Raw genomic sequence first — 26,216 nt, 5'->3', positions numbered from 1 at the left:
TCAAAAAAAATTTTTAGTTTGAGGTTTCAGAATCTGAAACTACGAAAAAAAAACAAATTTTCAGTGATGGTGTTCTGTGTTTTAGTATTTTTCATTGAAATCTGTGTTAAAAAATTTCAACCGATTATTAGAACTTTATATACAATTTTTTTAACGGTTTCGGGTTTTTGAAACTACCGAGAAAAAAAAACAGAAACTACCAAAAGAAAATGCCAAAAAATCGGTTTCTTGCATGCTTTCACATCATGAGTAAAAAAAATTGAAAAAAAATTAAATTTTCAAAAAACTTTAAGAAGCTTTTGCGAAAAACTTCCAATAATTTGAAGTTATTGACAACAAAACTTCATTAATAATCGAAAATTAAAAAAAATTGATAATCGAAAAAGTTATGCGTAAATGAAAATTTTGAAAGTAAAAGTTCTGCAGATGAATTTTATTAAGTAGATAAGATTAGCTGAAGTGCATAAGAGCGGAAAACTGGATGCATTTCCCTGGGGGTAATTGAGATAATTACCCCTGGGTAATTATGAGAAGATGACAGGTCTATTGTTCTCTCTCTTTTTAGGTACATCTTTGGAAATTGGACGAAAATAGGCTATACCTAATGTTAATACATAGGTACATCCTTTTACCCCCCCCCCACTCTTGCTTACATATAACTACTACGTTAGCAAAAGTCTCTTCAGAGTGAAGTAAGTCATTTCGGAGAGTGACTAAGTTGAGTGTAACCACTAAATTTAACCACTGAAAAACATAGCTGGCAGATTGCCAGAAAATAGCCGCAATAGCTTCTCAGATCTTCAGTTTCAAAAAAAGTAGTAAAAGAAACAAATCAAAAAAGAAATGCTGAAATGTTATATTTTGATTAAGAATCTGTTTAACTTATTGCTGCTTCCATTAGCTGCCCTCAAAGGACAAGTGAGGTAAGTGACGTGCGACCAAAAATTCAATCACGAGAAAGAACAAAAAAAAAATACTCTACTAAGACTGAAAATGACGTCACTCACGCAAATCAGTTAAATTGTACAAGCGAATGAACGAATAGCAGATTTGAAGTGATTGTGATGTCATACGGTCGTAACAAAAATCTTGTTGAAGTAAAAAAAAACCATAGCAGGACAAGTCCTGAAACAATTCAAATTTTCATTGGTTTGAAAAAAACAGCAAAATCAAAGTCAAACTGCTGTAAGTGAACAAAAACCACTTGCGAGAGAGCGAAATTTTGTTCAAACACCGTTTTCTCACTGCTTTAAACATAGCCGGCAGATTGCCGGAAAATAGCCGCGATAGACGCTTGGGGCCTTCCATGAATTGAAACAACTAAAGAGACTAGATAGACAGATCGACCACCAGTCCTTTAATAGACCACTAGCACTAGACTTTTTGGGTTAGATTTGGACTGTCATTTTTATGAGACACGTAAGCTCTAAGGAGAAAGCCCTAATAGGGCTTTTCAAAATTAGGATCTTTTCCGTTTGTGCCCCCTCAGCTTAGTGGGCGCATATTATTTGCACCCCTCAGATGCACATGCAATAATTTTTACATAATGACTTACTATGTAATGGCACGTGCTCTGTAACTGGGGGGCGCATAACGTACTGGGGGCACAAACGGATAAGATCCCAAAATTACTATTCGAAATCAAAAACTCAAGACTCTAATAATCAAGAATTAGGGCATATATGTTTGGCACTACTTAGATGCACACTATTGACCTTTATCAAGTAAATGTTCATAAAACTTAAAGTTCCATAAGTGAGTTCAGAAGTAATGTTTTTGAGTGAGGTAAGTCATTGAAAAAGTCAATTCCAAGAAGTCAGGGTGAGACGAAACAAAAATCTGTTAGACGAAGTTAAAAAAATTAGGAGCGCTATAATAGAGGAAATGAGATGCGGCTATTATAAATGAATCACTTCAATTTGACTTCAAAAATCACAAAAATGTGAACAGATCTTTACAAAAGACAGCGCCCCAATACAATTCGAAATCTTAGAACGTAAAACAAAGAGAAGGCCAATAATATCCTCAGCTATTGCTTCGCAGCCATTAAAAAACTAGCTAAGCTAAGACTGAAAAAGTACGTCACGCAATCAATTTAGTCGAAATTGTATGAATGAAAAAAAGATTGGAATTATCGTGACTTCATTGAACTACCGACGAAGAACCACCCTTCACACCATCAATTTATGTCAACTTAAGTTTTGGTAAATTGCATACTTGTATGCCGAAAGGCTCAAAGAAATTATTGCCCTCCGGCTTTAACCATTTATTGTTTCTGAGGACGAGAAATCAAAAGCGTCAGAAACACGGACAACCGAAAATCAAATTTAAAAAGACTGTAGGACCAATATAATTTCCACAAACCTCGTATGAGAGCAATTAAAACTACAAAAACGGGCAAAGTTCAAACACCCGCAGACTGCCGGAAAATAGCCGCCGTTGATTCCAATAAGCATGATTGGGATTGAAAGAATAGATATTGAAAAAAAAAATTTTTTGTACCAAAACATTTTTTGAGTCCGATTTATTTTGATGGCATTTCGTAGTTGAACAAACTTCTGTTTCTTAGAGAGAGGCTACAGGGGCTACTATCAATACCAATAAGCATTAGAGAGAGGTAACTAATACTTTTAGGAACGACCTTCAAATAGCGGGCATCTAAAATTGGGCTTTATGGGTTTATCCTGATTCTATTTGACTTCAATTTTTATACTGACTCTGTTCATTTTGAATTGCTTTGCTGAGCAACTGATGTTCAAAATCACTTTTAGCAGAATGAGAGAAGAGAGAAACTAGCCTAGAGAAGTCAAAAAGATTTCACGCAAAATGTTGAAAAAGCGCCAAAATGAGGTAAAACGAAACATTTTTTTGATCGACGAAGTAAAAGAAACATAGCAGGACAAGTCCTGACGTACAATTCGAATGATTTTCATTGACTTAACAGAAAACCTAGATCTAGAATAGACTATGATTGAATTAAGAAAACCATTTAAAAAATAAAATCAGATCAAAAAATAAAAAAGTCAAGGTAAAAATGCCGGCATGTGAACAAAAAAAAACACTAGCGAGAAATTAAAATTTAATTCAAACAAAAAACTAGGCCTAAAATGAGCCGTGAAAGGATTGGGAAAACCATTTAGAAAAAAATCCGATCCAAAAAATCGAAAAAAACAGTAAAAATCAGAGTGAAATTGCCGCAAGTGAACAAAAAACCACTACCGAGAAACAGAATTTTTGTTCAAACACCATTTTCGCACTCTACTTTAAAATTAGAGCGAAAAAAATTCACGCCGCAAAACCACTCGCTTTTTCGCTCCATTTCCTGTTTCGGCGTGACCAAAATCACTACTCCGATTTGACTTTAAAAAAAAACATAGCAGGACAAGTCCTGAAAAACAATCCAAAGAATTGAATGAGATACTGAGAAATAATGTACCTGGCCAACAGATCAATTGAACAATCCCAGCCAAAAAGACAATCTCAAAAGTTGAGAAACTAAAATAATCAAACGAACTAAACAAAATATTCGTTGCTAAAATTTTACCCTGAAGAACAAATTCAATATACTCACGAGCTCACGCACAAGACTTGAAATAGATCTACTATCCACTAAAGGCAGATAAACTGACAAATGCTCCAAAAAAATGACAAATGCAAAAATTAAATTTTGCGGAAATAAAATGTTCAAAACCAAGTTCTGTGTAGTGCTCCCATTTGACCCATCTGCAAGGCAAAAAAATTTCGTTGAGCTGTAAAGATCGTTTAACTCAGAAAATAACAGAAAAATATGCAAAAAAAATTAAAAAAACAATGGCAAATTTTAATACTCTTGCTAAAATTCGCGATATTAACAATTTCAGTACCATTTCATTGTCTCCGGAGATTATCCAGTATTTCTATTTATTTCTAAACGCAAAGAGCTTCGCTGACTCAAAAAGATCAACAAATTCGGAATATGAAAATAATTTAGAGAAATATTGAATTTAAATTTTATCAAAAACTCGTGTCATTAAAAAATTGATAACGAATCAATTTCCTGGGGCAACTATGCAGTAACTTGTTATCAAACCGTAGAGGAGATTCCTGGGCCCTTGGTGCCGGAAAACTTGATGTTGGAAGGTTTTCGAAAATCCTGAAAAAATTCAAGTTTTATTTTAAAAACTGCAAAAATTAGTGATATTTAAAAAATGAAAACCTGTGTCATTGCCACTAGACGCTATGCATTAACCTATTATCAAAACCAGGAGGAGGTTCGTTGGCCCTTGAGGTGGGAGAACCCTAAAAATGCAAGTTTTATCAAATATTGCTAAAAATTTGTGATATTAAAAAGATGAAAACCATTGCATGCTCAATAAAAATTCTTTAGTAAACTATAATCAAACGCTATAGGAGATTTCCTGGCTCTAGGGGCTCGGAAAAAATTAGATAATGCCAACACATTTTTAAAAATAAAATGCAAGTTTTATCAAAAAAATTGCTAAAATTCGTGATGTTAAAATGTTGAAAACCATTCTATTACCGCTAGAAACTATGCAGTAACCTATTATTAAACCCGGAGGGATTTTGCTTGACAGCTAGGGCTGAAGAACTCAAAAAATGAAACATTTTCAAAAAAACTTGAAAAAAATTGTAAAAATTAGTATAAATTTGCGTGTTTATGTTTCGAGTATCAAAAGTTATAGCTCTTAAAATGGTCATAAAGGGTAATTATTTCTTGAAAAAGACCTCTATCAACTCTTAAAAACCTCTATTTTAGACTGGTCTAACGAAAATCTGAAAAAAGACGAAAAGACGCGAAAAACTGCAACTTTTTGGGCACAAAAACTCCTAAAAATGACCTTTTAACCTTGAAATACGGCCTTCCCAGTTGCTTCACCACTCTAAGCACTTCAAGGACTAATATACGAGGCTAAGGGCCTCTAATGAAACTGATGACCGCTGAGCTTTACCGGTTTATCCCGTTCTGAAAGCTCAAAGTCATGAAAAAAGTGTGAAAACATTTTACAAAAATAAAAAAAACATAGCAGGACAAGTCCTGACGTAAAATTCAAAGAATTTTCATTGACTAAACAGAAAAACTAGACCTAGAATGGACTATGAGTGAATTGACAAACTCATTTTTAAAAAAAATCAGATCAAAAAATTAGAAAAAAAAACCAAAAAATCAATGTCAAATGCCGCATGTGAACAAAAAAACCACTAGCTGAAAATTTAATTCAAACAAAAAACTAGGCCTAGAATGAGCTGTGAATGGATTGGGAAAACCATTTAGAAAAAAATCCGATCCAAAAAATCGAAAAAACAGTAAAAATCAGAGTGAAATTGCCGCAAGTGAACAAAAAACCACTACCGAGAAACAGAATTTTTGTTCAAACACCATTTTCGCACTCTACTTTAAAATTAGAGCGAAAAAAATTCACGCCCCAAAACTAATCGCTTTTTCGCTCCATTTCCTGTTTCGGTGTGACCAAAATCACTACCCCAATTTGACTTCAAAAATCATGAAAATGTGTGAACAGATCTTAAAAAAAAGACAGCGCCCCAATACAATTCAAATTCTTTGAATTGTAAAAAGACAGAGAGCACCAATACAATCCAATTCTTGGATTGTAAAAAAAGACAGCGCCCCAATACAATTCAAATTCTTTGAATTGTAAAAAAAAATAGGCGCGCTATAATAGCAGGCTGAGAAGATGAGGGCGGCTATTAAAAATAACATTTTGGCCTCACGTTTTTTGAAAACAAGTCTTTAAAAAAAGAATCGTTAAGTCAATTAGATACCACAAAAAAAACAATCGATTCAAATATTAATAATTAGTGAGCCCATGAGACCTGTCATCAACGACATTAAGTGACAGAAAAACAAAACTTTAAAAACTGGTACCTGTGGTGTTCCACTTGGACTTGAGGGTGGCGAGACCAAAGTCTCCAATCTTGACAGTGTAGTCGTCCAGAAGGAAGATGTTGTTGCTCTTCAGATCCCGATGGATGATAGTCTTCGAGTGGAGATAACTCATGCCTTGTGCAGTCTGCTTTGCTATCGAAAGCTTCTCGTAGTTTGTTAGAACTAAAACACGACGCAATCAGCACAGAAGCCGAGAAAACAAAATTGCTTCAATACCGTTGCCATTTGAGGGCAACATATGACGATTAAGAAAAAGGCATTGCACCTATTTTCAACTTAAGCACTCATTTATTATCATCAATCATACGATATTGAGAAGGTTGCGTCATTCAATCAGGCTGCACAGACAAAAAAATTAGCCAACATCGTTATGGCAATATTTTGCCTACCAAAGTTGACCACTAAATTCTTGAAAAAATCACAAGCTTTACGAATGTCGCAAGTTACGGTAGCAGGTTATGATTTCTAATGTCGCACGTTATGATTTCAAAGTTTGAAAGTCGTGACTTCAAAGGCAAGGCAACAACTGAGTGTTTTAAACTGAAGTAAAAACGGTTTTCACTTACATCTTTCTGGGTTTTCGCTGTCTTCGACGTGTATGTGCCAGTATAGGGATTTTCCCTCGCACCACTGGGTGACTATGGCTAGGTAAGCGTCTGTTGTGAAGCCGTAGAACAGCAAAATGTTGGCGTGTCTGCACTTCTTCAGCAGCAACACCTGAACAACGGTTGAATTAAGCCTCGAGGAAAAACAAGCTCCGGTCTCCTCAGTGATATACAGACTGAATGTTTCTTTTTCATTAGAACATAAAACTACAGGAATCATAAAAACGTTCATGTGGTAAATCATCCACCCAATTATTAACAATTGTGATTGACGTCGGCTGTGCTTCGCACAGGAAAAGTTCCAACCTACCAAATAATCTTTTTTAATAGCCTCACTCTGTTACTCTAATGGCTAGTATTCAGGAGCTGTCTCTTATGACTGGAGTAACTCTTAGAATATTTTGTTCACATGCGAAAGATTCAAATCTGTTTAGACTCCATTTTTTTTGGCCCAAGTGGCTTTTTTTCACTTATTTAAGATGCACGCTGAGGAGAATTTATAACCACTTCAGGCATTTCATCAACTTTTACATGCAATTTAAGCTTTTTGTCATTTTTGCCAACTTGAGACAATTTCCAGAGTTTCTTAAAATTTTTTATATTTATAAGTTTTATAAGAATGTAGTAGGAATTTTTGAAATGTAGGGTATCTTCCAAACCTTCTAATTTTGAAACGTTTTCTTTCCAATAAAAAGATTAAATTAGTTCAAACTTTCACCACTTTTCTGCCTATTTTCAAATTTTTCTTTGTTGCTTTTCTTTGGTGTTAACTATGAAGTAAATTTTGGATGGGCTTCTTTCTACAGCATTGTAGAAAGTTTCCAATGGTTTTTTTTATTAGTATGAACCGTTCAGTGACCACGCAAAAACGTTTCCAAAAGTCTCTTGAGAACAACTTTTGGTACTTCGAAACATGCAGACCTTTGCTTAGAATATTAATATTGAATATATGAGGCTTCGCTCGATTTTCCTCGTGAAAACCGTTCGTATAGCTTTTTACTAGTTTGCTTTAAGCTAGTCATTAAAAGTTTCGTATCTCACAAAAATAATTTCTTGACGAAACAAAAAAAACATAGCAGGACAGTGTGAACTAAAATTTAAGGAATTTTCATTGACTAAAGAGAAACTAGACTTTGGAAACAGTAAAATAGATCGGTAAGACCATTAAAAAAACCCGACCAAACCAGAAAAAAAATTGAAAAGTCCACACGAACAAAAAAAAATTTTCGAGAAAGCGAACTTCTGTTCAAACGCCTTTCAATCACTCTTTTAAAATGAGAGTGATAAAATGTACGGAAACGACTCAAAATTGTCTTAGCTGCAAAAGCTTGCATTTCAAATAACTAGAATCTTTGTAGAACGCAAGAAAATAGAGACATGTTATTTTTCTTGAAATTTTTTCATGCAATCGAGGCAATAAACAACTCAAGCAATCTAAAGATACAACGAGCTCAAAAACATCTCTACCTTTGAAAAAGATTAAAAACTAAGAGGACATAGCCGAAGGAATTCCGACAACGAACTGAAGTCATCTCTGTCGGAAAAACTAGCCTCCCACGTAATTATTATCTGGTAAAACGCATCAAAGCAGAGAAAACAATACGAATAAAAACCAACGAATAAAAAGTAATTAGGGCCAAACTTTTTTAAGTTTAAACACTTAGGAGTAGCAGGAAAAAGATTCTCATAAAAACACTTCGTCAAAAAGTTCGGTTCACTTCGTTATAGAAAATGCCTACGAGCATTAGGGTTCAATTCAGTTAATCAATACAATTAATTAACACAATAGGCCAAAAATTTGATAAAATTGCCCATAAAAGAATGTTCAAAAATTCGCTTCAATTGCCAAGAAGCATTGAAATCGCTATCAAAACAACTCGAATAGTAGTATTTCAGTCTATAATAGCTTTTCAGACAGCAAAAATTCAATACAAGAAAACAGCTGTACTTTAAAAAGCCGCAAGGGAACGAATTGCCCCGCTTAGCCATAAGTTTTTCACACCAACAATTTTTGTTGCATTTCAAAGGCAAGTATGAACAAAATAATCATTTTTTTCAGATTTAATTATCAAACTTTCTCCAACTTTATTTAATTTGTGAGATATTTTAAACGCTGACTTATAAACAAAACAGCCCGAAAAACTCTAGAAACGACTCGAAGAAGTATTCGGCACAAAATCAGCCTATCGAAGAGAAATTTTTGATGGCAGTAAGCATCGAAGAAAAATGGCTATCTTCACTAAAAATATACCCGGTAGATTGCCGGAAAATAGCCGCCGTTGATTTCCATAGTCCCGATTGTGATTGAAATGAAAACTGATTCTTGTACAAAAGTTCAAACTCTTTGATTTCATTTCGTAGTTAGACAAACTACTGTTCCGCAATGAGGATACAGGTCTAGTATCAATACCAATAAGCATCAGAGATGGTTACCAAGATTGAAAGCTCAAAGTTAAAGTAGTTGAATTAAATTGGGCCTCCAAAATTGGGCTTTATGAGTTTATCCCGTTTCCATTTTCGATTTAGTTTTTGACTCCCTTCAATTTAGATGGCCTCGCTGATTAAAAGCTCTTTTAAAACACTTTGAGCAGAATAAGCGACGAGTGAAGCTAGGCTGGATAAGTCAAGAAGATTTCGAGCAAAATGTCGAAAAAGCGGCAAAGTGAGGAAAAGCAAAAAATTTTGATTCGACGAAATAAAAAACGAAATGAAGGCCCAATAAAAGCCGGCTGAGAAGACGAGGGATGCTATTAAGGGAACCAATTTAAGCTTACAAGTAAATTACAGAAAAACGTTTATATTTTAAATTTGTACAAGTACAAAAACAAACGGAAAACATTTCATACAGCCAAGACCAGAAAATTGCTCACACTACTTCGGACAAGCCAGATTAAGAACACATATATCTCAGATTTTTGGAATAGAGGGGAAAAGCAGAAACTAAGAAAAAGGTTACAATTGATCATTTTTTCGGAAAATGTTTCTGGATAACAAAGAACTTTTATTTAATTTGTATAAGAAACTACCTGTAAAAGAAAAAAGCAATACCAAAAAGCATCTTTAGAAAAACGCACGTGAACAATTTGGTTAGCGTAGCAAACACTTTATTACACCTATATTTCTCACTGTTTCAAAACAAGGCATGAACAAAAAACTTTTCTCCGCTCTTCCAGTTTATTGACAGGAACAACTTTTTAAAACTATTCACACCCTGAACATCCTGTATTCTTTCTCACTCACTTTAAAAAAACCAGCCGGAAGACTCAGGAATCGCCTCGATGTAACACTTAACTTAAGCCCCAGGCAACCACTAATGAAACTAGCGACTATTTACTTCAACATACCACTCAATTGGAAAAACACAAATAGTGGAAACAAAATAAAGGAAAAAGAAAAATGTTGAAGCATATTCTTGAACATTTTAACAAGTTGCTATCCGAAAACAATTTATGGTTACAGATTGTCTAACATACGTCAAATTTGTCCAATTAAACTGCATATATTAACATAGTTGCAGATTGCCAGAAAAAAGCCGCAATAGCTTCGTAGATCTGCAGTCTCAAAAGAACAGTAAAAGAAACAGACCAAAGAAGAAACTTCTTTGTATTTAAAGCTGAGATGTTATATTTTGGATAAGAATCTGTTTAACTTATTGATGCTTCTATTGGCAGCTCCAGATAACCTTCAATTTGAGTTACACGCACTCAATCGGCCTTATCTCTTTGAACGAAAGGTCTTAGCGAAAAGTCAATTTCAGAGAGATCAATTTTGAATTTGAGGTATGTAACGTTTCCTCAAAAACTAATCACGCCAATGAAGAAAACTCGCTCCCCTAAGAGTGAAAAAAAGGTATCACGCACGCAATTGAGTTAAGTTTCATGAACGAATGAAAAAGCAGATTTGAAGAAATTGTGACGTCATATGGTCGTAGCAAAAATCTTGAAATAAAGCAAGATAATGCCAATATTAGCCCAGCTATCGCTTTGCAGCTACTAAAAACATAAAACATAAAAAGGGATACATCTCAAAAAGGAGAAAAACCGAGCAAAAAGAAATAAACAGGACAAAACTTAAAAAACCCGTCAAACTTTTTAATTATTTTCACTAAAAATTCCCTAAAAAACACTTTAAGATGCAGTTCCGCCCTATTTCTTTTCGAGAATCCCGTCAAAATTTAAGAAACCCGTCAACATCAAACTTTTTAATTATATTCACTAAAAATTAAGTGTCAACAAATCTTCTCAAAACACTAACATGCAGTTCCGCCTTAATTTTTTTGAAATATGTGCTGTCAAACCAATAATTAATTGTTTTCACTTGGGAAAAAAACACTACCATCAACCTAAATTGAACAATCAAACATGAAAAGTAAATATTAAACATGAAAGGTCGAGAAGAAATAGACAATGAATACAGAAGAATAAGGCTAAAAAACTTAACAGAAAAAGCCAGAAATGTTAATATTTAGCCTACTTTCAACTAAAACAGCCTTAAATTGCTATTAAGGAAACCAAAAGGCCATGAAAGGCTATTATGGAATGAATATAAAATGATTTCAATAAACAATTACCCTAGAAACCAGAAACATGAAAAAAGGAAAAACTGTTAAAACAAAAAGCGTCCTTAAGGGCAAAATAACTCAAAAATAGCTCAAGATATGAAAATCTAAGTTGCGATCGAGATGGTCGAAAATGCTCCCAAACTAACAATTATAGGTTAATATGGTTTAGGAAAACCACTCTGCCCGAAAAGGTAAAGTTAAAAACTAAAAAAAAACAGCACCGAAAAAGCTGCACATGATCAAAATATTTTGCTCGCTTGGCAAAAATCTTTTCACAATTACTTTTCTCGCTCTCTCGTAAAAACGCAGCATGAACCGGAACTCGCTGTCTTCTCTCTGCTCATCAATTAATGCAACCGTTTGACCTAAAAATTTATAGTTTTCACGTGCGGCATTGACTTTTACATCCTTTTTAAATACACTCCAAAATTATCGACCAAAAAAGACGCTCCACCAATACTCTTCGAGTCGTAAAAAAACAAAAAACCATAACCCCTCTAGGAGTCGTAAAAACAGAAAAATATAACGCCTCTTTAAGTCGACAATGCAACCAACACAATTCAATTTCTTTGAATTGTTAAAACCCAAGGGAAGGTTAATAATAGGTCCGCTCAGCTATCGAAGCTAACCAAAACAAAGCGCTCCCATACAACTCAAACTATTCGAATTGTAAAAAAAATTACAAAGACAATAATAGCTCCGCGGATTTAAATAAAAAACATAGCTGGCAGATTGCCAGAAAATAGCCGCAATAGATTCGTAGATCGGCAGTCTAAAAAAACAGTAAAAAAGACAGACCAAAAAAATTTATCTTTTCATTGAAGGCTGATCTGTTATATTTTTGATTAAAATTTGTATAAAATATTGCTGCCTCTATTAGCTGATCTCAAATAACCTTCATTTAGAGTGATACACACCGATTTGACCTTATCTCTTTGAATTAAAGTAAATAAAAGTCAATTTCAAAGTGAGGAAGTCACTTTTGAGAGTGAGGTAAGTCAAGTGTGACCAAAAAATTAATCACGCGCATGAACAAAAAAACTCGCTCCACTAAGAGCGAAAAATGACGTCACACATGCAATTCAATTGAAATTGCATGAACGAATGAACAAAAAATGGCTGTGACGTCATATGGTCGTAACAAAAATCATGACGACGAAATAAAAAAACATAGCAGGACAAGTCCTGAAATACAATTCAAAGAATTGAATGAAAAACTCAGACGTCTTCTACTTGACCAGCAGATCAATTGAACAATGCCAGCCAGAACGCAAAAATCATCAATGAATTGAGAGACTAAAAGAATCAAAACTAAACAAAAACAAACTCATTGCTAAAACTCTCGAAGTTTTTAAACCTAAGGCAAAATTTTTTCCCTTTAAAAACACCTATTACAAAAATACGTTCAAAACCAATTTTTGTTTCTGAAATCGGTCCAGTATTATATCTGCAAGACCTGAAAAATATTCATTGGCCTTTGAAGATCGATTAACTCGAAAATGACCAAAAAATTTAAGAAAACGAAATCAATTGCAAATTATTGAAATGTTGCTGAAAATCGTGATATAAATATCTTCAGAATCATTTCTGTGTCTCCAGAGGCTATCCAGTAACCCAATTCCAAGCTTTAAAAAATTCATTGGCTCATAGATCGATAGGCAATAACTTTTAGAAAACATTTCAAACTTCAAAAAATAGAAATTCGTTCTATTAAAATGTTGAAAGCCATTCAATTGCCCCCTAGTAACTATTTAATAACATACTGTCAAAAACTGGATGCGGTTACCTGGCTACTGAGGCAAGAAAAAATAAATAAAATACAAACGTTTTTAAAAAAAATTGCAAACTCTATCAAAAAGTTTCTAAAAGTCGAAAGGTTAAATTGTTGAAAACAAATCCATGGAAACTAAAAACTCTGCAATAACTTTTTATCAGAACGTGGAATTGGTTTTCTTGCAAATGAGAAAGAACGAATATCAAAAACTGACAAAAACTTAGGAAACATTAAAAAAAATTGAAGATCTTATCAAATAATGCTAAAATTCGAGACATTAAAAAGTGAAAAGCATTCCATTGTTACTAGAAACTATGCAGTGCCCTATTAACAAACCTAAAAGGAGATTGCCCCGTCCCTGAAACTGGAAAAACTGAAAAGAATGATGAAAATTTTCAAAAACCTGAAAAAAAATGCAAATTTGTTCAAAAAATTTGCTAAAATTTGTGATATTCAAAAGTTGAAAACTATTCCATGGCAACTAAAAATTTTTCAGTACTTATTATGAAACCCCTAATGAGGTTTTCTTGCCCCTGGGACTCAACTAATTTGAATGATGACAGTAAATACGTCAAAAATATTGAAAAATTTGCAACTTTTGTTAAAAAATGCTAAAATTCATGATGTCAAAAAGTTGAAAACCTTTCAATTACCGCTACAAACTGTGCAGTAATCTATCATCAAATTCTTTATCAAACCCTAGAGGAGGTTTCGTGACACCTAGGGCTAAAAAACTCAAAAATGTCAAAAATTTTCAAAAAACCTGAAAAAAATTAGTATCATTTTGTGTGTTTGTGTTTGTAGTACCACAACATATAGCTCATAAAATGGTCATAACAAGCAATTTTGTCTCGCAAAAGGCCTTCATCAGCTTTTAAAAACTTCCACCTAAGACTAATCAAACAAATAACTCAAAAAGTCAAAAAAAAACATGAAAAACTGCACCATTTTGGGCCGAAAAACTCCTAAAAATGACCTTTTAACCTTAAATTAAGGCCATCCCAGCAGCTGCACCACTATACGCACTTGAAGGACTACTAAAGCCCACTTTGGGCCTCTAATGAAACTTAATGCCCGCTGGGCTTTACCTGTTTATCCCGTTTTGAAAGATCAAAGTCATTGAAAAATGTGTGAACACATCTTAAAAAAAAAAAAACACAGCGCACCAATACAATTCAAATTCTTTGAATTGTAAAAAAACCAAGAGAAGGCCAATAATAGCCTCAGCTATCGCTGTGCGGCTATTAAAAATGATGTCAACTGGGCTTGACAAGTTAAGCGTATATTTTTAAAGAAATTACAAACAGAGCTTCAATGCTTCAAAAATTTCCAGATCTTCAAAATTTGTCATTTTCCGAATTGTAAAATTGGGGAAAAATTTTGTTGTCACATGGCCGAAAAAACCATCACGCCTTTTATTTAACTTCCTTGCGCGGACCTTCAAAACTGACCGATTGGAATAGCGAATAACGATTGCGTAAACGAACCTCATTTTCAAAGCAGCTCAGTTGTTCCTTGGTCGGATTTGTCAGATTTAACTTCTTAATGGCCACGTTTCCGTGGTAGTGACCTTTGTACACAGTTCCGAAGGAGCCCGAACCAATCCTCTCTTTGGTCTCCAGCTCCGAACTTGGAATGGCCCAGATCTCGTTGTTGCGTCTTCCCAGTCTCCCGTGATCTCTAAGATCCCTGCCCAGAGAATGAGACAGTGCGTGAATGTTATCAGTTGAGAAATTGTTGTTCTGACTGCTCAGTCCACTGCTGCCAGTCACGCCTCCTCCTCCCCCTCCACTGTTGACTATGTTGATAGGTCCTGAGGTCGGATTGACGACGACGTTTAAGTTGGACCCCTTGGAACCACCACGAGAGCTGCCTTTTGAGCCTCCTAAACGCAAAATATTATTGGTTAGACAGAATTGAAGAAACTCGATCACCTTGACTTACATGTATATAAAAACCAATCTGTATTGAACGAATTATTATTAGAAATTGATGAAATCATGAGGAATTGTAATTTCTCTGCCATGACTAATGATTCAAACTTGACTATGAAACACTGAGAAATCCATGACTATAACTGAGTCACACGTCATTATGAGCGAACTATTTTGATAAAAGGCTGACGTCAATTTCACTCAACTTGAAGCTGAGCACAGCAATCAATGAACTCAACCTAGTACAGACAGTATATTTTGCAGATCATGTACTCAAGCAAGCGTGACAAAGTTAAACTCTTAGCAAAGTAAACAATAGCAGTCGAAACTATCAAATTGGAGTCTGATTGCAAATAGTTCAAGCTAAGCACATACTAAAATGTTACATTTGAGGTTTTGAGTTAGTTCCAATCCGATTAGTCATAGCATTAGGGTTAAATTGTTTGGAAGGTGAAATAGCAAATATGGGGTCACACTTGTTCTTGAGCCCTGGGGCGATTTATTGGCTTTTTGCTGATTCGGTTCGGCCGAGCGCACTTCTCGTGTCCTTCTCGGCAATGACAGCGTATTCCCAGCAGACGAGGATGAGTATTGATGGTGAGAGGACGATGAGGTCTTGTTGGCCTTGTGGCTTTGATTAACCGAGATCTGAGAGTCGGATGGCGGGGTGGTCGAGGTGCTGCTGGAACTGGCATAGTTGTGGTTGTTAGTATTAACAGCATTCATGGACACTTTTGGCTCGCTTTGTGACCGGGTGCGGTGTTTGGAATCGGGGGAACCTGAATCAGGGTTATGACACGAGTCTGTTGAGAGCAGCCTTACCAAATGAGAGGACAGATTGAGTGTATATGATCGTGATTGGTGAAAGATTCAGTGAACTCATTTAGTACAAAGACAAAGCGTTATTGGATAGATTTAGCACTTAGCACACTGCAAGCATTGATTGAAATTTCAAAATTTCCATTCTAGATACTTTCACACCTGGCAAGCAGTTAGTAAAATATCCTCTACAATTTCCTTAAATTTTCAGAAACGAACATGTACACATTTCAAGAGCAGGACGTTTAGTCAATTGCCAGGCAATTAAATACAACACTGTCTCAATTTCAAACCATGCCCACGTGAACGTCTTAAAAATTGTAAATATTGGATTAAAAAATTGGTGGAAAGCGAGCATATTGTCCCTAAAAAAAGTATCGATACCCGTTGGTAAATCAATCGGCAGTAAATGAAACTGATATCTATTGGGTTAATGCAAAAAATAGCAGGAAAGTCCTGAACGGCAATCCAAAGAATTGAAAGAAAAGCTATACAATCAAATGCCTGACCAGTAGACCAATTGAATATTGTAAGCGAAGAAGATAATTAGTTTCACAAAAATAGAGAGAATGAAACTTATTGACATCTAAATTGCATATTTTTTGGCATCAAAGTGTTCAATATAAAATTTTCAAATTGATAAGGGAAGAAAGCGAAAACAGAAAACTTGCCATTTAATAGAACCTCTATTGCGTATTGCGTATGAGGCAGGTAGAGGCAGGCAAAATCATCAAAAAATTTCAAAAAATAGGAAATTATTGAAAAACACTTTGCAAATTAGCAAAAAGGTTTGCCGAGGATTCTTGGTCTTCATGTCTTCAGAACCAACATTGTATAGTCAAAGTGGACGCAAGAGCCCAGCTGGCAGAAAACGAAAATCGGTGATAAAATAGAAATTAGAAAAAATACTAAGCTTCGACAGAGATTCCCCAGAGTCAATATTTCAAAAACTGTCTTGTTAAAGATTTTTTAAAATAAATTTCTATTCAGAGTTCAGAAATTTGAAACACTCCGAAGCTTTTAAAAGAGACGGAATTCAATGCAAATTTTTCTAAATCTTCATACTTGTCTTCACGGCCAATTTTTTTCCCGTTGAAACCTACAGAACTAACTAACAGGCTAGCAGAAAACATAAACCATTTTCCAGCAAAATCCAATTTTGGCACAGAAATTAGCCCTAAATGATTAAAATATAAAAAACAAGAAAATTTTTCCTTTTGCAAAAACTAGTATTTTAAAAATCATCCAGAATTACAACACTTTAAAAACTATTGACGACACTACTCCCCCTTACAAAAGCGTACACGATACATTAGGCCTGACGAAATCAACAAGTGACAAAGTCAAAAGGAGAGGAAAAAGCTGACGAAATTTGGAAGCAACCAGAATCAATTCAAAAAATAGTGGCCCAAGTAAAGAGAGTGAATCGAACAAGCCAAAGTCTTTAACCCCAGCATACCATACAAAAGTTAAAGCCATAAACACCTCCTCTCAATTGCATTTAAGAAACATAACCGACTAAACGTCGGAAGAATTGCTCTCGAACGACTAGTGGGAGCTCTAATCAATTGCAGCCTGCTTCAGTCGGGGGGGGAGCCTAAATAGGACTAAGAAGTTCAATAGTGGGGTTCAAATAACCACATTAGAGGTTAACATATACCACTATTAAGATTTAAAGTAAAAAATGGCACCAGTTTCGGCACAATTTTCATTTGACTTTTAGTAATTGCCGCCAATTGAATTCAGCTGCTTGAAATAGTGATTGAGAGAAAATTTTAGATCACGCGAAATGCAAAAAGTAACGGGCGTGAAAGTCACTTGAAAAGTCAAAAATGTCAAGCAAAAATTTTGCATAAAAGGAGACGCACGTTTACAATAATTGCTATGAACTCCGTTCAAGAGCAATTAAAATGAAAGATTGGGGTATGAAGTCGCGGGGGGGGAGGAGGGGGTAATTTGGATGAGGGAGCGAAATGGGGGCGCGAGAGTAGTGGGGGTTGATAGAACCGCCCTTCACACCTGAAATTAAATGTCTGCAAAACGGTTTCGGTCTACCGCTTTTATAGAGTCTGGTAGGTCAAAAAAATCAAACATGACTTAAAACCGTCCAGCGTTTCCTGTTATCCTCTTTTTGAGGACAAAAAGTCAAGAGGACCAAACGAAAAATCGGTAACGCAAAAACCGCAAGAAAGAACGCAGGACTAATATAATTGCTCCAAACTTTGTTCGAGAGATAATAAAAATACTGCGTCAAAGTCTCAGAAAACATCAGCTGTGAAATTAAACAAATAATTCCAGTCACTTATGCCTCATTAGCTGCCGTTACACACCTGTCATTAACGATACAAGTGATAGCACAACAGAAAAAACTGATGCAAGGCTATAACAAACAATTTCAAACCTATTTTATAACAACGAATAGAATCAAAGTTATCAAAAGCATTAGCTGCCCAGTGAGGGATTCAGGTAATTGCATAGATAATGAAAACAGACATACACCATTTTTGTAGCACTCAAGAGAACAAGTTTCCAGTCAAATTGCAGCACGTGAAAAAAAACTCTAAACGATCGAAGATCTGTTCAAAGACCTATTTCTTACTCCACTTTAAATGTAGTTTGGAAAAAAATCACGCCTCAAACCTATACGCATTTTCTCTCTTCACTATTCTAGCGTGACTAAAATCACCACTCTATTATGACCTCTCCCAAACATCAAAGAGCCGAAAAAAAAACAAAACAGATCTTTTCAAAAGACGGAGCACCAATACAACCCAAATCCTTTGGATGCTAGAAAAAGAAAGAGCACCAAAACAATCCAATTCTGGGATTGTAAAAAGTTTTTGAAAAGACTAACTACGGACGAATTGTTCCCAAAAGACTAGCGTGAGGCTGACTTTTAGCTACTAACTTAAGGTAAGGGATGTTAGCTTAACTGCGTCCATGGCTACAAAAATTAAACGAACACTGCAACTCTTTGCAAAAAGAAATTTTGCCTCCTCAACCATTTGTCAAATGAAAAAAAATCACAGAAAGCAAAAATAACCGAATCTCAGAAACCGCTCGGGAATTGCAGTAGAGGACCAAGGGAAAAGAATCAAAATATAAAACAAGCAACAAAAAATCCAATCTGCAATGACAAAAAACATTCAAGAAAAATTTACAATACATAAATGTGTCAATTTTCAATTAATATAGCTAGCAGATCGCCAATAGCTGCGATAGCTTCGCAGACCTATGAAATAATTGACATGCCAATTCGAAAAAACTTTTTATTCAAATGGTTGTGAAGTCTTCAACTAATTCAGACTTCTGTACAATAAAGCTATTCTTAGAAAACTCAATTGAAGTTAGCTATTCTCAATTGACCTCACCTTCTCCAATTAAAGCAACCAAAACTAATTAGAGAGATGAAGGAGCAACATAAACAGATTAATGTCGGGTGAACTGCTCTTGAACGACAGACGAGGGCAATTTAATTTAGAGGGGGAGTAAGTTAAAATTTTTATGAATGCAAAATACTCCCCCGCAGGGGTTTTAACCCGGACCTCCAGGCTGGCAGCCTGACATCATAACCACTAAGCAACAAAGGCTTCGATTTCCTTTCGCTAACAATAGTTTTAAACAACGAGTTTCATTTCAGAACAAGAGCAACTTAGATAACTCAAGAAGAATTAAGAGTGAAACAGTCAGCCAAGAAGTCGAAGAACAATCTGGAACAAAAACCGAAACACGCGAAGCAAAAATTTCTCATAAAAAGACACGCACATTTGCAAAAACTGCCTCCAACTTCGTTTGAAAGCAATTAAAAACTCATTTTGAGTAAATCTCGTGTGACCAACAACTATTTACCCGAATGAACAAAACTCGTCATTCACACAATTCAGACAAAAATTTTCTAAATGAATGCTGTGTGAGTCTGGCGTCTTCTGGTCGTAACAAAACCCTTGAAGACAAGACAAAAAACCAAGAGAAGGCCAACAACAGCTCCCCTCAGTCATCGCTATCGTGGTAATTAAACATAACCGGCTAACGTCGGACAGAATTGCTCTCGAACGACTAGTCGGAGCTGAAATCTATTACAGCTTGCTTTAGTCGGGGGAGGGGAGGGAGAGTAACTAAATCCACTAATGGGGGCTTCAAATGACTGTCATTAGATGTTATTTTATACCACTATAACCATTAATAAAACTTTAAAAAAAACTTCGGCGCAATTTCCATTTGACCTTTAGTAAGAAACTGCCGCCACTTGAGGTCATCTGCTGCTATTTGTGAATGCGAGAAAAATTATTCACGCAAAACGAAAAAAGTCAAGGGTGCAAAAGTCACTCAAAAAGTCAAGCGAAAATTTTGCATAAAAAAGACCAACACGTTTAGAATAATTGCTTCAAATTTCGAGAGCAATAATATCTATGGTCGAGAGGGGTAGGCTTGCGTGTCGTTTGGTCCCGTTGAGTGGCTGGCGAGATAGGATAGGCGGAATATTACGGGTAAAGGGAGTTTGGATAGTTGGGAGGTATGAAAGAACGAGGCAGCGAAGTTCTGTTGGGGTTAGGTGGGAAAGACAAACTAAGTGTTCTCTAAATGTTAGTTCTGAACGGCTAAAAACAGAAGTCGACAATCAAGCCGCAAACAATATGGATCAAGGCAAGCCTATAGAAAATCAAATCCCCTGCGAGTCGCAAAAAGACCAGCAGCACCCAAATTTATCAAATTTATGCTACACACATCGTTTGAGATCAATTAATGAATTTGCATTTGAGTGGTAAAAATATGAAAAAAAGTCTGCGCATAATTAGCGTGGATCTATTTCCTTCCCTCGTAGACTATAACAATCTGAAACTTACATTACACCCATATAACGGAATATATTAATTGTAATGACTATTTCTACCTTTTATCAGGCTACGCTAAACATGACCTATGTTAAACATTATTTAGTTTCCCCGAGGCTTATGAAAACGAATCTGTTCACAGGGAAAACCATAGATCCGTCGTTGTAACAACAATGAGCGTCTCATATGCTATTAAATCTCTAAACAGGGCAAGAACATCTCTCCTCTGACCTGAGTCCTCGCTACTTGGAGGTAGGTGGTGGTGATGGTGGCCTGTGCCTGTTGCGTTGTAGGGAGACAGCTCGTTGTTCGTTGAGTAGTCTTGAACAATCGGATGTGGAATCTTCCTTCTGGAATCGGAGGAGGGCACTGCAAGAGGTCAATCAATATGATCGTGAAAACATGACAACAGACAATCAGCATTTGATCAGTTTCCGATAAAAGATAACAAACCCCTTCTCTCCTCCCCTCTCCCTTCATCCTGAATAATGAGTCTTCCACAGTGACTACCCAAAAATGATTATAACCATTCTTCTATTATTTTGTAAGGATCATTAAGATCCAGACTACTATTTAGATAATTTCAAATTTATTGGCCAATTTTGGACTAGATGTTAGCATTTTTTTTCACAATGTTCATTAATTTTGTACATTTATGAAGGGAGAAGAACAAGAACCTTCCCTTGGGGAAAAGAAACAACTATTACCAACTAAACTTTCTTCCAGTTTCAGCTCCTTGTTACAAGGCCGAGCTCTCCTTTGTCTTTTAATAGAATAGAAACAATCTAAACAGGACGAGGGAAAAGAGATTTCAAATGGAGTGCTTCAAAAAACAATTTACAGAGTAAATTCAAGGCTATTAATAATAGACAAATTATAATACTCAGACACACGACATGTTAAATGGGATTTAGAAAAGTGATTAAAAGAGTGTATATCGTTATAAGAGCAAAAGCAGTTAAAACTTGATGATAGCATCACTGGAAATGAATGATGGCAAAAGCATTGAAGGTGCTAATAGCTGACCCGGTCTGGGAGAACTGGGCGCAAGTTTGTGCCTCTTAGCACCACATTTAGGCGACCCACTCATTGAAGCTGCATCTTAACAAAAACAACTGAAATATTTTACTGAATATAATCATCATTAGCAAGATTAAATACTGCTCGCCAACTCACAACAAAAAGACAGAGTTGAAGCTTTAAGATGTTGTTATAGTTGTTGCTATAAAGATTATAAAAAGAGCGACATTTTGGGGAGAATATTTGCTATCTAATAAACGATTCATGCTTGTGATTCTAAAAATGTAAATGTTTAACCAAACTTTATGGCACGAAACTTGATGCGAAACATGACAACTATCAAATTGTTGATAGATTTCCCTGCTGAGATGCAAAACGTCGAACAATACCCATTTTGGAAGATTTCGAGGGCCACAGAAAAAATCTCGCAATGAGATTACTTGCACGTTAGTGTAAAATAGAAAACGTTAATCACAGAACGGCACTATTGTTCTTTAAAAATCAGAAAAAAATACCTTTGTCTGCAGACGAGCGTGAATTCTGGTGGGAACTATTTTGATCATAATCAGATGATGCCTTGCATTTGTCAGGCAACTTTTCACCACAAAGCTTGTGACACTTAAGGCCACAGCCTTTGCAGATGAATCCTTCGAGAACTATTGTTTGTCGGCATACACAACAGTTTCCCAACAGAAACCTAAAAATGAATGGGTCTTTTGATTTTAGGGTTTTTTGAACTTTGGGCATATTGCTCTTGTTCAAATTTCTCTTGGTCTTTTAAGTCTTTTGACTGTGAAATAAAGGCAACCATTCAAAAGCTAGCATAATAGCCAATTGATTCGGGACTTTTGAGACTGCTGTTAAAGGGAAGTATGTAAAATTCAAAGTTGGCTAGCAACGCTCACATAGTTACCTTTTTGTAGTAATGTCGTGAGTTTGTTTTAGTGCACCAAATTGTTTGTACTGGTCTCTGAATTCAATTTGCAAGAACTCCTCGTGTTTCAACAAAAAGATATCAGTCGCCCAATCCACGAAATGCTTAACACCATTTTCAAGTCGGTACACAGAGCACATTTCGATCTAAATTTTTCAGAATTTAGAAACAGATACAAAATCAACAGTAAAAAAGTTGCTCTACTCACCCTCCAGTCTCTTTGGAAAAGTTTTCTTTCCAGTGCATCGCACAGAAGTTGATTCGGTTTCGTGGAAATGTAGGTATGCATTCCACCGGGTAGTTTAACTAAAATAAGCTTGTCACTGGATGTCTGAGATCCTGGCGTCTGAGCAGTGTTGGAACTCATCATGACAGATGTGGTTGATGCCCAGCTTGAAACTATTCCGGAAGCATCAGGTTGAAAAGCGTACTTGCCATTCAATACGGATTTGGTGAAGTAGCTTCCAGCAGCTGGTTGATAGTTTGTGATTAAAGTTGCATTTTCCACTTTATCAGACTGAGCCGTATTATACGAGGGCGTATCTAAGTGGCTCGCAATGCAACTTATTGACATTGCTTTTAAAACCAATAAATTTTGATGTCATCCATACGATTCATTCATTGCTCTGAAAGCGAAGAGAGGTATCTAATCGGGTCTTTCCTAATATAGCCCCAGCCCACCCCCCCCCCCCCCCACACACACACACACACGCGCGCGCCAGCTGTTTTTGAGACAAAAGACAAGATGAAAAGGGGATATACTCCACCCAACGTCAGGAACAGTGAGTCCCAACAATCAACATCAAAGCAGCGTATAAAAAGTCTAAACAAAACTTGTATTATATTTTAAACTTACAGCACTATGGTAGGCTCCAAGAGCCGCGTCAGAGCTTTGAATTGAAACTGCGCGAAACAGGTATCAAACCTCCCTTACCACACAAAAACACTACAGGTTTTATCAACCACGGTTACCCTTTCCATGTTGTAGGACCATGTAGCTTCAAGTGCAACTAGAAGCACTCTAGAAGAAAGGACGTTCAAGCTGCGCTAAACGCCATAGCCTGTTGGAGCAAACACTGGCACCCGACAATATCGGAAGCGAAGCTACCTTCTTTACAACCTTTCGCCCCGAGATGACTTGGACACCATCACTTCAGATAAATGGAAAAGAAAAAGCCCCCCCCCCCAACCATCACCTTCCTGGGGATCAGGTATGACAAACAGCTAACCTTTACGGCACACGCTGAGGATGTTGTGAAGCGGACGAAGTTTAAATCAAACATCCTTCCCAGATTATCGGGAACGAAATGGGGTCACAACAGGAGAACGCTGAGAAGCACCTACGTGGTCACGGGAAGAGCTATTGCTGAATACGCTACCGCAGCATGGTAGCCATGGATGTCCAGCACGAGTTCGGAGAAACTGGAATCCGCACAGAGACACGCAGTCAGGAGGATTTGTGGTCTCCTGAAAACAACACCAAAAGACGCCAATGGAATATGATTATCCTCACATTAAAACGAGATCCATGCAGCTGGCACTGACAGCATACCAAAAGCCTTTACGCCTGGACACGCCCAATCCAAGACATAAAATTGCCTCCCAAGGATCGAAACGAAGAATAGAGAAGCCAGACTGGAGGAACAACGCAAAACAGGCGTGGTATGTGATCTTCACTGAAAGTAAAACTTGACCTTTCCCCCAAATTCCCCGCCCTGGAAACAACCAGTAGAAGTAGTGACACGGATGGTGCCAAATACTAAACAGGCTGACATAAATGAACAAAAACTAAAAGCCGTTGAGTTCCTGGACAGCCTCGATACACGATTTACCATCTTCACAGACAGGTCTGCAGTAAACGGCAGGAGAAAGGATCGAGAAGACAGGAGAAAGGATCTCGCTCGCGGCAGGAGAGCATTGAAGTAGTTACCAAGCAGAACTCGCACCCCTGAAGGAAGCCCTGCATTACCTGAGTGCAAATAAGGTTACCAAGGCAAGAACAGTGACCAACTCGTCCCTGTTTCAGAGATTACCGAATCTAGAAAATTTGAAGCCGTGGAACAGCTGGGCCGCGAAAGAGGTCTTTGAAACTCTCGTTGAACTACGAGACTCAATGAAGGACCCATTGGAAAAAGTGGTGGTGCCCCAGCCATTATGGCGCAGATGGAAATGAAACTGCAGACAAGGCTGCAGCAGATGGATGCGATATACCCCAAGCAGAAGTAGAAGTGCCCTTCGAATCTGCTAAGAATGTGATCAAAAGGAACCTTAAATGGAATTTACCAGCTCATGATACGGCTGCAGTGTATCTTGAGAACGACGAGGATAAGAAATACCCTAGAGACAAGAACCTCACCCGCCGACAACAAACGACAATCTCCAGGTTAAGAAGTGCCCATCAACCAGAGCTAAGAAGCTGGAGCGCCAAAATGGGACTTCTGGAAGAAGCAGACAACGGCTGCCGACTCTGCCAACTTGCAAAAGAGACGGTCTAACACATCATGACTGAGTGCCAGCGATGAGACACTCCTAACCGAAGAACTGATTTTTAACTGAGAACAGACCCAGATGAGGCACTGAAAATCTTCAGTAAATGGAGAAATGTTTGAAAATATCCCGACTGAAGCGGAAAGTCCGGACCCGTGAACTGTGTAACACACGCACACACACACACACACACACGCACACACACACACGCACACACACACACACGCACACACACACGCACACACACACGCACACACACCGCGGCAGCCTTTGAGGCAAATAACTCCGCTGTTCCCCAATATTTTTTTCGTTGAGTTGCCTTATAGTACGTGTCACAGGCAGCTCTGCGCCCCAATCTAGAAAAACCGAGATGAAAGGAATTACGTTTCTCAGTTTCCAATAAGCGTAGATCGTCTGCTTACTAGACTTGGCGAAAACAAAATATTTCGTATCGAAGAAAATTCTGCTGAATCTAGACTCCCACACGCCATTTGGTTTCATATCAATTACTTGTGTCATCAATGCTAACAGATTTGTTGTAAAATCTTTCGCCTAGCAACTGAAAATATGGATCATCGAAGCCTCAAATCTACGTCATGAAACTTCACCAGCCATTTTGGTGTAGATGGGAAAAAATGCAGACATGGTTGCAGCAGATGGATGCCATCTACCCCAAGCGGAAGTAGAAGTGCCCTTCGACTCCGCAAAGAATGTGATCAAAAGGAAACTTAAATGGAGGAGATTAGCAGCTCATGATACGGCTGCAGAGTATCTTGACAACAACGGGGCTAAGAAATAACCTAGAGACAAAAACCTCACCCGCCGAGAACAAACAATAACCTCCAGATTAAAAAAAGGCCATCACCCAGAGCTATCACCCATTTCGTTTCATATCAATGATTTGTGTCGTCAATGCTAACAGATTTGATTTAAAATATTTCGCCTTCTAGCAACTGAAATTATGGCTCATCGGAATCTCAAATCTACGTCATGAATTGTCTTCGCGATCATGTCTCTAATATCGTAGTGCCCCATAAAGGTAAAGCCTTCTTTTCCAAAGTGGGGAAAGAAGATGGTTTAGTGTAAAACTTTTTCTTCGCTAAACTCTGTTTATTTTGTGTATCAAGTTTGCACCAAATACACAATCCGTCACAGATTTCGAATTCTGTCAGAGTGAAAACGTACAAATTCAATAAGCAACTTCGAGACTCTGACGCGCTGGATACGTTTGTCTTCTCACGCGCTGGGCAGCTTTCTGAGTTTTTATCCTCTAAAGTTGCGCATTGTGTTCGGAGAGCTTATATTGTGGCAGGTAGTCCTGCATGGGGTATTCCTTCCAAAGTGG

At 36.8% G+C, this 26,216-nt stretch overlaps 2 protein-coding genes across 7 annotated transcripts in view; both read right to left on the bottom strand.

Annotated features, from left to right (window-relative positions):
- LOC142356648 (RAF proto-oncogene serine/threonine-protein kinase-like) overlaps positions 1-23,006 on the bottom strand; it is a 41,802-nt gene extending 18,796 nt beyond the window's left edge. The window contains exons 1-9 of one of the 5 annotated variants that reach the window (XM_075408490.1): positions 22,593-23,006; positions 22,364-22,530; positions 21,966-22,147; positions 21,457-21,531; positions 20,662-20,799; positions 15,256-15,558; positions 14,333-14,730; positions 6,472-6,622; positions 5,885-6,067 (exon numbers count right to left, since the gene is read on the bottom strand). In XM_075408490.1, coding sequence (XP_075264605.1) covers positions 5,885-6,067; positions 6,472-6,622; positions 14,333-14,730; positions 15,256-15,558; positions 20,662-20,799; positions 21,457-21,531; positions 21,966-22,147; positions 22,364-22,530; positions 22,593-22,958 — 1,963 coding nt within the window. In that variant the 5' untranslated portion in view covers positions 22,959-23,006. The remainder of the gene's footprint in view (positions 1-5,884; positions 6,068-6,471; positions 6,623-14,332; positions 14,731-15,255; positions 15,559-20,661; positions 20,800-21,456; positions 21,532-21,965; positions 22,148-22,363; positions 22,531-22,592) is intronic. The other 4 variants (XM_075408498.1, XM_075408496.1, XM_075408502.1 and 1 more) reach the window with 4 other exon arrangements.
- LOC142356726 (S-formylglutathione hydrolase-like) overlaps positions 1-26,216 on the bottom strand; it is a 341,513-nt gene that overhangs the window by 63,325 nt on the left and 251,972 nt on the right. The gene's annotated exons all lie outside the window — the stretch shown is intronic.

Source organism: Convolutriloba macropyga, chromosome 2 (genome assembly GCF_964194025.1).
Source record: "Convolutriloba macropyga chromosome 2, txConMacr16.3, whole genome shotgun sequence".
Taxonomy (NCBI): domain Eukaryota; kingdom Metazoa; phylum Xenacoelomorpha; order Acoela; family Convolutidae; genus Convolutriloba; species Convolutriloba macropyga.
This window is presented reverse-complemented; position numbering and strand designations above follow the sequence as displayed.